General features: G+C 44.4%; 1 protein-coding gene across 1 annotated transcript in view; it reads right to left on the bottom strand.

Annotated features, from left to right (window-relative positions):
- The window catches only part of ALOX5AP (arachidonate 5-lipoxygenase activating protein), a 50,681-nt gene extending 41,214 nt beyond the window's left edge, over positions 1-9,467 (bottom strand). Inside the window, exon 1 of the mRNA XM_004054335.4 lies at positions 9,111-9,467. Coding sequence (XP_004054383.1) covers positions 9,111-9,226 — 116 coding nt within the window. The 5' untranslated portion in view covers positions 9,227-9,467. The remainder of the gene's footprint in view (positions 1-9,110) is intronic.
- Between the last annotated feature and the right edge of the window lie 8,244 nt (positions 9,468-17,711).

Raw genomic sequence — 17,711 nt, 5'->3', positions numbered from 1 at the left:
TTCTGGTGAGGCCTCAGAAATCTTCCACTTATGGCAAAAGGAGAAGGGGAGGTGAAGAGCTTGTAGAGATTACAAGGTGAGAGAGAGGAAGCAAGAGTGAGAGAGGGGTGGAAGGATCCAGGCTCTTTTAACAATCAGTTCTTGCAGGAACCACTAGAATAAAAACTCACTCGTTACTGTGAGAACGACACCAAGCCATTTATCACCATGACCAAAACACCTCCTACTAGGCCCTGCCTCCAATATTAGGGATCAAATGTCAACATGAGATTTGTAGGGAACAAATATTCAAACTATATCAGATACAGTTTTACAGGCCCAGATCCTAAAGAGGATCAGATGACATCTGGGCAGGAGGACTGTTATATATATCCTCTATGTTCTTTCATTGCCTCACTCATTCAACAAATACTTACTGAGCATATATACCATGTGTCATGCACTGGCTTGGTACCAAGCAATAGACCCAGTTAGTGTTAATATTGGTTAGGATTAAGTTCTTTTGCTTATAAACAAAAAAATAAAATAAAATAGCAATGGCTTAAACACGTAAGCTCTCATTTGCCTCTCATTAAAGGAATTCCAGGGGTAGGCAAGCCAGGGCTGGTGTGGTCCAAGGTGAACAAGAACATAGGTGCCTTCTTTCTTCCTGTTCTACCCATCATAAAGTGGGTTTCTGCCTTAACATCACCTGATTGCCTGAGACAGCTTTGAAGTGTCTGCCATCTGCACCGCATTTTAGGAAGCAGGAAAGAGAAAGAGTAAGAAGTGAAATGAGGAATTTTGTCTTCAACGAGCTTTCTTGGAAATCCCACCCTTCAACTTCCACTTCTATCTTATTGGCCAGAATGCTGTTGCATGGCCATTGCTAGCTTCAGAAAAGACGAGGAATGCAATCTGTCAGCCGGGCACTTTACTGCCTTGAATAGAGCTTGGAATGAGTGGGAAACATTTTGGGTAGTCAACTATCTCAATCTTTTTTTAGAGAGGATGTCAGGAAAATCTTACCAGAGGAAGTGGTGTCTTGGCAAATACAAAAGGAAAGAAGAAACAGTATGTTCAAAGATCCTGAGCAAGAGAAAGTCACCATAAAGTTGAGGACCTGAAAAAATTTCCATTTAGTGGGAAATCTGATTGAAAAGATGATGTGGGAGGGGTTGGGGAACCACATCCCAAAGGGCCATGCCTCTTCCATTAAGGAGTTTCAAAATGATCCTGGGGGCAAAGAGAAGCCACTTGAGGATTTTAAGAGGAGGAGTCTCACAAATGGATTTGCATTGTAGAGCACTCTGGCTGCAGTGTGGAGCATGGATTGAGAGACCAGCACAGAGACAGGGAGAGCAGCTGGGGTCTGTTCCAGAGAAGAGATGGTGGATTAGACTAGGGTGGTGGCCATGGCCTTAGACAGAAGTTTGTGCATTGAGGGTCTGTTTACTAAATAGTAGCACAAGGCTTAGTGAGGGGTGGGGGGTAAGGAAGAGGAGTCGAGAATGGTACTCAGATTTCTCACTTAAAAAACCAGATAAATGTCGGGGCCACTGCCTGAGAAGTCCCTCTCAAGACCCTTTAGCTATCCTCAGTCTTACAGTACTTGGTTGGGGCCATTTGGGAATGTTGCCGAAGTTCTCCTTGCTTGGCTGATTTTGGCTATTCTTGAGTAAATGTTTGATAAGCACCATAGCCCCCAAACAACCCATTTGACAGTTGGATTGAGACATGGCAAAATTAGACTTGATGCAGATGTATGTGTATTAAAAATGAATGCCCTTCTCCTATGGCCTCCTGAAAAAGAAGAGAGAAGTGTGTTCGGCTAGCAGAGAGAAGGAGCGTGGGGTGGGATCAATGAAGAGTCCATGAACCCTGTGCAATGGCTGGAGAACTGAATGACAAGCTCCATTTCCCCCATGTGTGTGGCTATGGGGTCCCCAGATATAGGTTAGGGATGCAGTAACCACACCTCATCTTGGGACTGAATTACAACTCTTTCAACCAAAGAGCATTTGTGCCCACAGAGAAGTGGGAAGGAAAATTAGAAAAGTGGTTGTCCCCTCCATAAAATGCTCTCAGGGTACAGACAACCTATTCTCTTAGGGATGAGCATGGAGAAGAGATTTCTTTTTCTGCCTTTTATTGACAAAAATTTTGCAACATGCAAGGAAATAGGATATTCAGATTAAATGACTGGGCATTCAAATATTCAAAAGTTAAGTTCCTTCCCCCAGCAAAATTAGCCTGACCACATTAACAGAGTATATATTACATGAAAGTGGTTTAGTTCCTGTTTTCCTTTTGAATAAACTGGCTAAAAATATTACTGTTTGTGGTGTTAAATGGATTTCATAACTAACACAGGAAGTGGCTAAATTCATATTACTGTGATAATTTTAATTGAATTTTCTGACTCCTACATGTTTGTCAACTTTTAACACTGTATTAAACATAAGGTTCCAATGTTATTAATATGAAATGCTCACATTCCCTTACGACTGTGATTATATTTTGTTATCATTCCTGAATGTTGTATTAAGTCTATTTAAAAGATATCCCAAGAGACCCTTATATGTTTACTGCATTAGAAGAAAAACAGATGTTCTCACACATCCTGAGAGATAATACAATTTACCTTGCGTATGAAGCTTGTTGAGAACCACTTAAAGATCTTTCTACGTGGCCAGAGGGTTTAAGTAATCTATAGCATCCGACAGCGTATCATATTAGAAAATTAGAAAAAAATGCCAATCACATTTTCCAAATGCAAAAGCACATTTAAAAATTATCCTCTAGAGGCCGGGCGCGGTGGCTCAAGCCTGTAATCCCAGCACTTTGGGAGGCCGACGTGGGTGGATCATGAGGTCAAGAGATCAAGACCATCCTGGCCAACATGGGGAAACCCCGTCTCTACTAAAAATACAAAAATTATCTGGGTGTGGTGGCGTGTGCTTGTAGTCCCAGCTACTTGGGAGGCTGAGGCAGGAGAATTGCTTGAACCCAGGAGGCGGAGGTTGCAGTGAGCCGAGATCATGCCACTGCACTCCAGCCTAGCGACAGAGCAAGACTCCGTCTCAAAGAAAAAAAAAATTATCCTCTGGGAAAAAAAAAAGGGAGCAGAGCATTTGAACCACAGTCCTACTGTTCTCAGGCTGTGATTGAATTACAATCACGAATTAGAACTGACATGAGTTTTTCAGCAGAATATCCTGACCAGTCGCCTCACTCACTTGGAACTTGTCCATCGTCTCACTTCTCTAGAAGAAGCCAACAACCTATGACATAGCAAAAGATGACCCTGGACAATCAAAATAGATTAAACAGAGAATAGTCACTAAACAGTACTGACTCTTGGAAATGCCCTAACCAGCCTGGTTATTTTATGAAGGATTGTAGCAAGCTTAGTTCTCTGAAATCTATACCTAGAGCAGATAATAAGCAAGAAAGTAACGAGAAATGAGGAGAAGGATACAGAAATATTTGTTGAATGCAGCTAAATGCAAGCAGGCTTACACATATTATTTAATCTTTATGACATCCCTTTGAAGCGGTATGATTATCCCGGTCCTCAGATGAGGATACTGAGACAGAGAGAGGTCACGCAGTGTGAGTGCACCATGTGCATGCAATGAAGCTGAAATCCTAGCCTAGAGAGTCATCATTACATGACCAACAATTACTAACTTTTATGGAATGTTTTCTAGGTATACCAGATACAGCACTTTATGTCTGTTATAACTCTTAATTCTTACAAAGGACTTTAAATCAACCTCCATTATTGTCACCATGCCATAGATGAGTGAATTGAGGCTTGGAAAGTGTAGGTCCCTTTCCCTTCATTGCACAACTAGCTGACAACTGAGATAGGACTCAGACCTGGTCAGTGTGATGCCTGAGTTCGTGGGATTTCACCACAGCCTGCACTGCGCTCACAGGCACGATGGCAACAGAAGTGGCAACTTGATGGCAGAACACAAAAAAATAAAGCTAGGCAGGCCAAAACATCCAAAAGATGCTGCTGTCACTCAAGATGAAGGCAGTAGTTTGGATCAAGGGAAGACTGTAAGGCATGTGCCCACATTCTCTGTGAACTTGGGGGAGGGAGTGTCCAGGAGTTCAGTGGTCAGCTATGAGCATAGCAGAAGAGGGCTGTCATGACCTCAAAGGTCAAGGTTTTACAGGAGGCCTGGGAGCTGCATTGGGCAGCTAGGGAGAACCTGATCTCGGCTACTGATGTGACCTCAGCTTCCAGTGTAAACCCCATGTTTTGACACTGAGCTTTGTGGAATGGAGAGAATAAAAGGCCTTTTTTGAGAAGGTGGCAGGGATGGCAGGTTCCAGAGAAAGCAATAGGTGAGAGGAACTTTCAGACAAGAGGCTGAAGCCACACGAGAGTTTGCAGTTCATGGTGTGAGCATTCCAAAGGGCACAGTGGATGGGTATGCAATGGAGAAAAGGATGGAGGAAGGGGGCAAGGGTGGGTCAGAGACATGGAGAGAAGAACTGAGCAATAAGGCAGTGTGTAGTTGTGGAGTTATTATAGATATGCATGCATATATATATATATATATATATATATATATATATATATGCATATCTGTGATAGGTTTTCATCCACAGTTCCTGGCTCATAACTCCCATAGCCCTTACTACATTCTTGTTATAATGTTGAGTGTGTTAGACCTCAGAGGCAGGCCTCAAAAACAGAATCTTTTGGCCAGGTGCAGTGGCTCACACCTGTGATCCCAGCACTTTGAGAGGCCGAGGCGAGTAGATCACCTGAGGTCGGGAGTTTGAGACCAGCCTGACCAACATGGAGAAACCCTGTCTCTATTAAAAATACAAAATTAGCCAGGCATGGTGGCACACGCCTGTAATCCCAGCTACTCGGGAGGCTGAGGCAGGAGAATCGCTTAAACCTGGGAGGTAGAGGTTGCAGTGAGCTGAGATTGCGCCATTGCACTCCACCCTGGGCAACAAGAGTGAAACTCCGTCTCAAAAAAAAAAAGAAAAAATAAACAGAATTTTTCTGACCTACTCCCCCCACCCCTTTCACCTGCCCGTCAAGGCAGGACTCTAATCTTGCCCCCACCCCACCTTTCTGATTGTGGGTCTTAAAACCCTCCCCAGAGAAGGTCTTGCCCTATACTCTGGGGAGACAATGTGGGTGTCTTGAAGCTTCCATAAAAACCCAAGAGGACTGGGTTGGGGAGCTGAACATGTAGAGGCTGATAGGCAGGTGAAGGAGAACTCATTCATGTACTGAGAGGGTGGTGCCCCCCCGCTCCACATGGACAGAAGCTCCTGCACTAGGGACCTTTCCACACCTCGCCCTATGCATCTCTTTATCTGCCTACTTTTATCCTTTAAAATGTCCTTCGCAATAAACTGGTAGCTGTGTTTCCCTGAGTTCTGTGAGCCACTCTAGCAAATCAACCAAACCCAAAGAGCGGAGTGGTGGGAACCTCAACTTGAAGTGGATTGGTCAGAAGTTCCAAAGGCCAGCCCTCTGACTGGGAGAAGGAGGGTTTAGTGTTGAGGATCTGACACTATCTCCCAGTAGACAGCATCAGAATCAAATTGGAGGACACCAGCTGGTGTCCACTGCTTGGGGTTTTCCCCCACACCTTTGCTCGCAGAAGTCTTCTGCATTGATGATTGTTGTTATGCTGCTGTAAGTGAAGAGGAAAAACTCAATTTGGGAGTTTTTTCAAAAACAGTAATACAGAATTTAACCCTGCCCAAAAAGAGGTCTGGCTTCTGCCCTCAGCTTCTGAGAGGTGATCTCTAAGGCTTTGGAACGTCCTGCCTGCTAGAGGTGTTTTTATTTGCCCGGGGACATTGGGTCATGGTGTGTGATTTAGAGCAGGGACTGTGAGTGATGTGTAGCGGTGGAGAGTCTGGGAACAGACCGGCCGCATGGGCAGTCAGCTGTGCTCATGTGACAGAGCCACAGTAAAGACCCTGGACACCAAGGCTTCCCTGGTGGGGAACACTCCCTGTGTGTTGTCACACATCAATGCCAGGAGAGTGGCGCTGTCCGTGACTCCACGGGAGAGGACCGTAGGGGCTCCATGTCAGGCACTGTCCTGGACTCTGTGCTGTGCGCTTCTTCCTTTGGCTGATTTTAATCTGTATTCCCTCCCTATAAGAGATCACAACCATGAGTATAACAACTTTCAGTGAGTTCTGTCAGATCTCCCAGCGAATTATCACAACTCAGGGTGGTTTAGGGAACCCCTTGACTTGTAGTTGGTGTCAGAAGTCAGGATAGTGTTTTGTGGACTGTGTCCCCTCCCACTTCCAGTTGGCTAAAGGTTCACAGGCCATCACTGACTATACAAGGGAGGATGGCTCATTGCAGGGGGGCTGATATTTTAGCCAATGACTAAGGAACACAGAGCTGCAAAGTGAGGTAGATTGACCCCCTTAGTCTCTTAAAGCAGCACTTCTCAAAAGCTAATGTTCATACAAATAATGTCGGAATCTGATAAAATGCAGATTCTGATTCTACAGGTCCAAGTGCGGCCTGATCTACATTTCTGATAAGCTGATGCAACTGCTCCTTGGAGCGCATGTTGAGTAAGAAGATCTTACATCAATGGTTTCCAAACTGCGTTACATGTTAAAATCCCCTAGAGAGTTTTTAATTATCCTCATGCCCAGGCTACACACCATCTACTGGTATGAGGCCGGTGTCCCTTTCCCTGTTGTTGCGGTGTTGGCAGGTATAGTCAATCAAAGCATGGAGCCAGGTAAAGCTGTGCTCATGATTGAAAAATGCAAGCCAACAATAGAGGTTGAGAGATTGTGTTTTAGAAGGTTGTGAAATAAGAAAAACAAGACTGACAAAGAAGCAAGTAGCTCCACATGGGATTCTCCTTGTCCTTGGGGATCTCTTCCTTAGCATGTGGTGGCTGTCATCGCCACTCTGACACAGCCCTAGTTACTCAGATCCCTTGCAGCAGCTCAGCTCTGGAGGGGAGCCCGGGCTCAATGGCAGGAGCAGGCAAATGTTGGCCCAAACTCAGCATTGCAGTGACATTCTTATCAGGCCATTAAGTGCTGATATTTTACTATTACTATATATATATTTTTATCACTTTGAATGCTGGATTTGGTAGCTAGGAAAGGACAGCCTTAGAGGTCAAAGGGCCACTTGCCTGAAAATAAGGTCCTGAAAGAAAAAAAACCAGAAGCCCAAGGGGATGATCATGTCTTATGAAAGGAAACTCTATGGAGGGCTTTTCAAAATGCCTCGGCATCTGAGCATATCCTCACGGGAAAGACCTCCCCAACACGAATGTGGCCTCCACAGGGTTTCAAGGAGTCATGGAAAAGGCAGCTGGGGACATTTCCTGGGGAATGGGTGACTTCCCACCCCATAAGTGATGTCCCTGCCTCCCCATCCCACTGTGGGCCTCAGAGGTTCAAACTACCTGTTGCGTCTGCATGGTGTGGACATAGAGGCAGCCACACTGAGGAGCAAGCCAGAAAGGGCATGCGGATAACCTTGACTCCCAGGGCCCCAGAAGGCACTCACCACCTTCACTCTGGCCACTGCAATGTGGCAGAACTATGCTCCCAAAGCCATACTGTTTCTTAGAATAATAAGAAAACTATCATACATTAAGTGCAGTAAACCTGCCAGGCACGGGACCAAGTGCTTTGTACCCAATGTCTCATCTAACGTGAACAAAACCCAGTAAGACAGGTATTATATTATTGCCCTTTTTACAGAGTAAGTGAAGCTTGGAGAGCCCCAGGAACTTGGCCATAGTCACGTGACAAGTTAAAGCCCGGTTCTCAAAGCCAGGCTGCCAGGCTCCAAAGCCAGGGAAACCCAATTGTTTCTGAATGCCCAGGGGACTCAAGCAACTGGTCCAAGGTCACATATTGACCTGGAGAAGGAGCAAGGCAGTGAACCCCAGAGAGAGGACAAGCCTCCTATGTGTTGTGGTGCCTCAGGACCCATCAGGAAATGATCTGGCCACAGAGATGACCCCTTCCAAGCCAAGGGATAGATTCTCAGAACCTTGACACAGCTCTAAGCGGGGAGTACAGTGCGTAATATGATAGATAAGGGCCAGGAACGGAGTTGCCCACAAAGGAAAATGAACAGTGTGGCAAGCCCTGAGTTTCCCAACAGGAACCAGAGGCTATAAGCTAAGTAAAGTCATTCAACAAGTGCCCAGGGTGTGACGGCGTAAGCTTAGGAGAGACTGGTAGCCTTCTCAGAGGCTACAGATGCCCCAGCAGAACGCCCACCAATGTTTCCCATATCTAGGATCTTCTCCCCTTTGAAGCATCCAAGGCAGCCATCAGCAGGCTGGAGACTATGCGCTAGGTCCTGGCTCAAGAACCCCCCACCCCCCACCCCCCACCTCCCACCTCCACCAAGCTCTCTTGCCAGCGGCCACCTCTCCTGGGCAGGAGCCAGAGGAATGCAGGGAGAACAGGAAAGAATGAATGATGCCCCCCAAAATGGAGCATCTGCCCTGGGCAATGATGGGATCCCTCTGGTTCTCACTCAAGTGCATGATGCCCCACATCGACCCGTCAGGTCTCCCTCTCCTGGTCCTTCACGCTCAGACTTGGAAATCCTCTCAGTGAGGACAGAGATACAGCTTTTTCCTGCCCAACTGCCTTTCTCAGGAAAGAGTAGAAAGGATCACCCAGCTTCCAATGGAACAGAGAGATGCTGTCAGATTTTTGTGAATCTCTGAGCACTCAGCTCAGGACTTTTTTTTTTTTTTTGAAAGTTAGCACATCCATCACATCCCCTAATGCCTATTCGGCATCTGTTCTCTAAAGAGCCAGGGCTAGGAGTTACCTCCAGGGGTAACTCCTGTTATTTAATGCAAGGCAGAGAGTTCCTTTAGTGTATGCTAGGAGTCTGACACCATAATTCAGATTTATGGAATAAAATTCTAGAAGAAATTTGGTTCAGAAACAGGTAGAGTTTGATATAGATCCTGGGGCCACTCCAGCTGCCCAATACTGCCTCTGGGAGCCTCGGTTCTTAAAAACCACCGAACATGGCCCTGGGCCCAGGTCAAATTTGTAGGAGGCATGGTAGAAGATGCACACACACACACACACACACACACACACACACACACCAGCACTGATGGCTTATGTTCCCAATGTGCCCCAAGGTGCCAAAGGATTTCCCAAATTCAGAAGTTTTCAGAGTCTTCTGTGTATGCCAGGGAGCATTGTGATTAAATGTGAGCATTTTTGTTTCTGTTGACTTCTGGAGCCTGGTTCACAGTGAAGTCAGTTCTACAGAGTTCTTGCAGAATTGTCCAGATGTGACAGGGTCCTCCTCTTCAAAAACGGGAGATGAGAGGAGGTGTGAGGGGGCAAAGGTGGGGTGCAGGAATCAGGCCATGCAGAGCTGCCCCTCCCTGGAGTCCAGGCCCTTTCAACCCCATCTTTGCCAGAGCTGTGACCCCTTCACCTCCAAATGCCCAGATAATAGGAAGCAATTTCTGTCCTTTTTCTGAGTACCTCTTGCTTCACCAGCCCTCCCCAGACCAAACACACCCCAGACAAGGATGGGGGCAGGTACAGTTTCCAACTGTGACATCGGGGCAGTGCAATGTCAGAGGGCCAGAAGTTACAACATTATCTCACTTACTCATTTCCTTGTACCATGCAGGGAGGAAGTCCCATAGACTCAAGTCTGTCGAAGGACAGTGTGGACACTTCCTCTTTCCTGACCTTTGTGTCACTCCACTTGATCTACCTCCTACCCACGACCCTCTCTTCAAAGTCCCCGGGGCCTGATGTCCTGGCCCCTTCCCCTCCTTGGGAAATTAATCCTTCCCTCCTCCGCCACCAGTTCACCCAGCCCCCAGCCCCTTCTCGTATCTTGGAAAATCCAGCATCTCAGGCTTTGCTCGAACTCACACAGAGTCTCTTTTGCCCAACCTTTGCTAAGTCAGGATTGGAGAAAATGGAAGGCAAAAAGGAAGATTAGTGAGCTCATGCGCGCCAGCATGGCCAGAGAGAAGTTGGCCTTAGGCACATCAGAGCCAGGACCCAAATACCCCTGGATACTCCCTGCCTACAGTCCTGTGTCTGTGTGGGTTAGCTTCTTTCTCTCCAGCTAGAGCTGGGCTCTAGTGCAAGCCTGATGGAGATAGTGGGTGTTTTATTCCAGTTTAGACTCCCCAGCAATGAGAACTGCAACAGACATCCTCTGTTGTTATCTAGGGAAGCTGCCAGTCAAGTGAGACTTGAAGGAAACATATTCCTTCTGTCTGGGCGTGGTGGTTTGTGCCTGTAGTCCCACCACTTAGGGAGTCCGAGACAGGTGGATCACTTGAGCACAGGAGTTCGAGACCAGCCTGGGCAACATGGTGAAACCCAGTCTCTACTAAAAGAAATATATATTTTATATATATATATATTTTTTATATATATGTATATATATGTGTGTGTATATATATGTATGTATATATATGTGTGCATATATATGTATGTATATATGTGTGTGTGTATATATATGTATATATATGCATGTATGTGTGTGTGTGTGTATATATATATATATACACACACACACACACACAAATATACAAAAATTAGCCGGGCATGGTGGGACACACCTGTAATTCCAGCTACTTAGGAGGCTGAGGCAGGAGAATCGCTTGAACCTGGGAGATGGCAGTAGCAGTGAGCCGAGATTGTACCACTGCATTCCAGCCTGGGTGATGGAGTGAGACTGTCTCAAAAACAAATAAACAAACAAAAACATGTTCTTTCTATTAACATCACTTTGTTCCTGGACCTTACAAAATGAGAATCCTGGCACCTTGGTCCTGGCTCACCTTACAAACTCCAGGACTAGTCTGTCTTCGAAACTGTTATCACTGGAATTTTGTTCCCAAAAGATATGTCTATGTTCTAATTCCTGGAACCTCAGAATGTGACCTTATTTGCAAACAGGGTCACTGCAGATGTAATTGTTTAAGTTAAGATGAGGTCATAATGGAGTAGCGCGGGCCTGTAATCCAATATGACCGATGTTCTTATGAGAAGAAACACAGAGTCAGGCACACTGGGAAAATGCCATGTGACAACGGAGGCAGAGATGGAAGTGATCCGCCTGCGGGCCAAGGAACACCAGGGATTGCTGGCAACACCAGAAGCTAAGAGGAAACCATGGAGCAGCTTCTCCCCTGGAGCCTTGATTCCAGATTTCTAGCATCCAGAACTATGAGACAATACATGTCTGTTGTGTAAAGCCTCCCAGCTTGTGAGACTAGTTACGGCAACTCTAGAAAATGCAGCAGCCAATATGGTGGTACCAGCTCAGATTGATTCTTTATGATCCCCAAATCTCCCCCGGATAGAAGATGCTTGTGTTTCAATTGATCCCACCAAAATGGAAAATCGTTTTGGTTGAGGCTGCTCTGCTGTTGCTTGGCTACTGTCTCTAAACTCACTATCTTCTAGGAACAAGGATGACATGCTACTCAAGACGAAACAAATGACTCAACAGCAGGCAGTGTAAGTGGATTTACAAGTACTGCAGGCAAGAAATGATACAATATCCTTACTGGAAACTTGAGCAAAGGCCTGCTGTGAGACATGGTAAAACTTTTATATCAGTCAACCTGCTGCAGTCCTTTGCTCTGTCGTGAAGCAAATAACAAAGAAGGCTCTGAGCTCTATGCTGTGCTCATGGACATCTCTGGGGCTCAAACATCTGCCATAATGCTTCCTCCTGCTTTGAGTGTCTAAGACACTCATTAATTTAAGATATCGAGGACATAGGTACTGTTCAGAGATTCAAATTTTGCACACTTAATCAGTGGTCTGAATAAGAGATTGTTGCTGATATTGCAAATGGGTTGCCCAGTAAAATACAGGGCCCCCAATTTAAATTTTTAATTTCAGACAAACAATGAATAATTTTTTAGTATCAGCATGCCCCAAATATGGTGTTGTTTTTTAGACAGAATCTCACTCTGCCACCCAGGCTGGAGTGCAATGGTGTGATCTCTGCTCACTGCAACCCCCGCCTCCAGGGCTCAAGTGATTCTCCTGCCTCAGCCTCGCAAGTAGCTAGGATTACAGGCATTTGCCACCATGCCCAGCTAATTTTTGTATTTTTAGTAGAGACGGGGTTTCACCATGTTGGCCAGGCTGGTTTTGAACTCCTGACCTCAAATGATCCACCTGCCTCAGCCTCCCAAAGTGCTGGGATTACAGGCATGAGCCACCCCGCCTGGCCAGCGTGTAATTTTTATTTGTTAAACCTGGCAACTCTACCTGCAGGGCTGCACTTAGGCCCTAATGCTGCATGTTTAGAGATGTCACAGGATGTGACGGCCATAATGAAATCCTTAATGGCACTATCTGATTGAAAGAAATGTTACATTTGCAATGGCCCAAGAGAAGGCTTTCCACTGTGAGGCTGCATCACCACAGGCCACATAATCATACAAAGATTAGAGCATTTTGATGTGCTAATGTGTGGTATAAGAGCAGAAGGAGGAGGACACACTCCCCAACTGCACACACACAAGAAATTTTTAACCATCAGAAATGGTAGAACTACAGAAAGTACATGAAATCAGTTACATAAACATTGACACCTCAGTCAGGTTTCTATTCTCTTTGGCAGTAGCACAATACAGAAAAATCACAAGTTTTTCAAGACAGAAAGCAAATAATATATGGCCTCTCTTAAAATCGTATCAACTCTATCTATAATAGTGAGTCTCTCTTAAAGAAGGTCCACAGGAGTGGGGGTAGCATTGTGGATGGGGGGTTTATAGTTTTCCTGATAAAACTCACATCCTCCTGCATGCCCCTTGCCAGATTGAGAAGCACTGATCTAAAGTGCACTGAAGAAGTAAAAGACAATAAAAATATATTCTGGATGTTTTCTTCTGTCTTCCCTCTTCTATTTTAAGAATACATCTTGGAGAGAGGTTAGGGTATGGAATAGAATCAATTTACTTCTCCATCTTGTAGCATCCACACTGTTTAGGTGGGATTGGCTCACCTGCAGCTCCAAGAGTGGGTTCTAATTTGCCCATGCTCATAGGTAAACCTCCCCTTGGCACATTAATGGGTTCATTAATGCAATCAGTGCACAGTGTTCTTCTGGAATATGCCACCTTAAAAATATTCATCTCCCCAGTCTCCATTGCCACCACCAGTGACCATGTGCTCTGTTCTGGTCAATGAAAGATAAATGGAATTCTGGTTGTTGCCTCTGGGAAGGGGTTTCATGGTTTTTGTTTTTTAAATTTTCTCCTGTTAAAAGGGGGTAGACTCATCAGGGCCATTAGCCTGTTCCTTTCTTTCTGCCAGGAACTAAAATAGGATACGAAAGGTGGAGGTGCCATCTTGCCACCTGGAAAACAAAATCCATGAGCCAAAGGAGATGGAACAGAAGGATGAAAGGAGCCAGGCTCTTGATCACTCCCTTGAACAACTTCACCAGCCCTGGTCCATCTATCCCTGGAAAAAATAATTATTATTATAACCCTATCTGAATCAAAAGAGAAGAAAATTGGCATAAAGGTAGATAAATAGAGCAATAGAACAAAATAGGCTTGAAATAGATCTCTACTGGCCATAAAATTAAAACTTGATCTACTCGACCAGGCGTGGTGGCTCACACCTGTAATCCCAGCACTTTGGTAGGCTGAGATGGGTGAATCGCTTGAGCTCAGGAGCTCCAGACCAGCCTGAGCAACATGGCGAAATCCTGTGTCTACCAAAAATATAAAAAAGTAGCCAAGTGTAGTGGTGCGTGCTTGTGGTCCCAGCTACTTGGGAGGCTGAGGCAGGAGGATCCCTTGAGCCCAGGAGGCAGAGGCTGCAGTGAGCCATGATGGCGCCACTACACTCCAGACTGGGCAACAAGTGAGACCCAGTGTTAAAAAAAAACAAAAAAACAAAAAAACAAAAAAAAAACAAGTTGATCTACTGAACATAATTTGAAAGTTAGTTTCCACTCATCAAAAGATATTAAGAACGTGAAAAGGCAAACCACAAACTAGGAGAAAATTATTCACAATACATTTATCTGACAAAGGATTTGTATTCCGAAGATATGTATTCCTATAAATGAAAAGCAAAAGACAAACTAAGAAAAAGACAAACAACCCAATGTTTTTAAAGAATGAGCAAAAAGATTGAATGGACATGTCACAGAGGACAGTAGAGAAGTGGCTGATAAGCATTTGAAAAGGGGCTTGACATAATTAGTCATCAGAGAAATACAATTATTACAGCCAGAGAGATTTCACATCCACTGGAATGGCTGAAATGTTTAAACTGGCAACAGGAAATGCCAGTGAGCATGTGGAGTAGCTGGAAAACACATACGTTGCTATTGGGAGAGTGAAATAGTACAGCCACGTTGAAAAACTGTTGTGCAGTTGCTTATAATATTAGATGGGTGCCTATTTATTACCCAACAATTCTACTTGTAGTTATTTACCTCAGAAAAAGAAAAACATATGAAATGAAAGACTTGTACAAGAATGTTTTTTAACAGCTTTATGCGTAATAGGCAAAAATTGCCAACTGTCCAAATGTTCATCAACAAATAAATGGATAAACAAATTGTAGTATATTTATTCAATAGAACACTAGGAAATATAAATGAAAATACTACTGATACATTCAATAACATGGATGAATCTCATAAACATTACATTGAGCCAAAGGAAGCTTCATACAAAAGATTGCATTCTGTATTATTCCATTTATATGATGCTGTATTATAGAAACATGTAAAACTAAGCTATGGTGAGAGAAATGAGAATGAAGGTTGCCTTGTGGGGAGGAGTTGGGATTGACAAGAAAGGGACAGGACACAATTTCCTATGGTGATAAAATTTTTTTGATGGAATGGTTTTATATAGCTATGTTATTCTACATTTGTCAAAACTCATTGAACTATGCACTTAAAATTTGTGCAATTTGCATGATGTAAGCAACCTCTCTTTAAAAACTACCCTATTTGGTTAAGCTTCTGCAGTCAGGTTTCTGTTAACGCAGCCAAATGCAATCCCTAACTGATTCAGGGAGGAAGCACTAGAGTTAAAGGCAAAGATAATAAAGATGAAAGGGACCAGGCGAGGTGGCTCACGTGAGTAATCCCAGCACTTTGGGAGGCTATGGTGGGCAGATCACTTGAGCTCAGAAGTTCAAGACCAGCCTGGGCAACATGGTGAAACCCCATCTCTACCAAAAATACAAAAAATTAGCCAGGCTTGGTGATGTGCACCTATGATCCCAGCTACTTGGGAGGCTGAGGTGGGAGGATTGCTTGAGCACAGAAGGCAGAGGTTGCAGTGAGCCATAATTGCCCCACTGCACTCCAGCCTGGGTGACAGAGTGAGACCCTGTCTCAAAAAAAATAAATAAATAAAAATAGATACAGGTGAAATGAAGAACCGTCAGAAGGTCGGTACTATGGAATCCAATGTGACCGCTCTCTCTTAAATCTTCAGAAGCATGATAAAATGAATTGTATTAATCACATGACTTTATTAGATTTTCTGGTGCAAGTGGGTGGGAAAACTATGGGAAAAAACTGAGCTCTAGGACAAGCTTTATTGGGTGGAGATGGGATTGCATGTGCCTATTCCAAGGGAGCCTCAAGGGCCGGGGGAGGTAAGCTATCAGGCATTTTCTGGCAGCATGGGAAGGGGATCCCTATCCCTGCCCTATTTTCTAGTTGTGACATCCTGCAGTGATTTTGAGTGGATTTAGCTCAGAGCAGTTTTTGCAGCCACATAGGACCCTCTTGTGGAAGATCTTTTCTCTTGACCATAGGATCTGAGATACCAAAATAGATGCCCCATATCAACTAAGACTGACCCTAAGGTTAAGGAAATAAAGTTACCTATAGGTCAAAGGTTCAGGGCCTGGCAGGCATGGCAAATTTCTAAATTCCTACAGCTGAACTCTCTAACAAAAAGAGCTATAAACTTTGATTTACAACCTGGACCACTACAACTCTGATTGGACAGAGGCCTGGCCTTACAAACATTCTTTTTGGATAAGCAGTTGCAGACCTTAAGCCAGTTTCAGCCAGTTTATAGAGGGTGCACACAAACAGTCTTTGTGTCCTCTAGTTCACCTTTTAACATAAAGGCCAAATTCCACAAATTTTAGTGCCGAAACCCAGTCCCAAAATGAGTAGGAAAAGTATGTTACATATATGTTTATCTATTATGCAGGCATCAGCTCACCTTATAAATATGTATAGATTTTCCCCAAAAACCTGCTGAATATGTATGGTACCAGTCCGGTGAGGCATAAAACCCAATCTGTCCTTCCCCTCTTCAAAGAGAGAGCACTTTCAGTCCACACTGGAGACTCTCTTCTCTGTTTGCAAACTGGTATTACCAGTAAATTCCTCCTTTGTACTATTTAATAACCATTCCGGTGATCTTTTGGATGAACCCATTATTCTACCCATCAAATACTCTTGTCATCTGGCTCCCAAACCTTTTACACCCCAAGCCCAGTCAGAACTGAGGCTCCAAGAACAAAATCCTGCAGTCATCCACCTGAACTACACCAGCCAACAGAGACTGTCATGGGGCCATCACATGATTAGCAATGCAACCTAGTGTGTTGATACCAAAACATTCTCCAGCTTTTCTGCAGATCCCAAGGGGGAAAGGAAACAAACATTCTATTACAAATACCTACTGCAGTTTGCAGTTTGTAAGGCAGACGCCAGGTGAATGCTTTTGATAATGGTGGTGCTGGTTGGTGGTGCTGATGGTGATAATGGTGATGATTGTATTCCACAAAATAGTGCTGCTTCTTTTTAAATCCTTTTTGATGGAGCCACCAGTCTCCTAGAAAGGCATGGGTATAGAAAGTGAGAGAAATTGTGCTCATGATACTCCAGCTTAGCAGTGACAGTGGCCATGCTATTTCTGGGAGGAAAATACATGACAAAGGGGTAATTTCTATCCCAGGCTCTCAAGGTCTCCTACAATAGAGAAACTTCCATTCTCTAACAGAAATGTACCGAGAAATTTAACAGAGACTCTGGCTTCTGTTCCCTGCTCTCTCTCACACTCTATCCCGTTGGAAGAAGACTTGACTCACTGGGTCGATAAGCCTGGGAGAAGATCTGAGCATGTGCAGCTCAGCCCCTTCCCAGCCCTCTCCTCCAGCTGACTCATCCCAGGATATGCATTTCACCTGTCTTTTCCTTCAGGCCATAAGCTGCAAATTAAATGCAAAGCTTCAAAACCCCAAAATTCCAGGTAACAACATTAGTTCAGAGTGTCAGGTGCCTTTTTTTTTTTTTTTTTTTTTCTAAACTCTAATTCCCCTCAAACACACCAAGGTGGCCTTGGCCGTCCTGGGCAGCTTCATCGGCATTCTTGTTTGAACTGCCACGACACCTTCGCTCACACAGGACCCTAAGATGTCACTTGGCCTTCACTTGACACAAATGCTTTGTTATGTATTAAATCCATCTTGGCTTTTTTTGTGAGTCCAAAACCACTTTTTAAAAAATACCAGCTGGCATCAAAATAATTTATAAACACACTTATGGATAAGGTGGCAAGGTAGTCCTCCTAGAGGAGGGGCTCATTGGGATAGCAGAGAATATGCTTATCTCAGTTTACATTATCATAAAAATGAAAACACACAACTTAAAAATTCTAGCAGCAAATTCTCACCACTCTGCAAGTGCAGTCATGTCTCTTTTC

The sequence above is a fragment of the Gorilla gorilla genome, chromosome 14, assembly GCF_029281585.2.
Source record: "Gorilla gorilla gorilla isolate KB3781 chromosome 14, NHGRI_mGorGor1-v2.1_pri, whole genome shotgun sequence".
NCBI classification, from domain to species: Eukaryota; Metazoa; Chordata; class Mammalia; order Primates; family Hominidae; genus Gorilla; species Gorilla gorilla.
The sequence above is the reverse complement of the archived record's forward strand: the minus strand, read 5'-3'. Positions and strand labels throughout refer to the sequence as shown.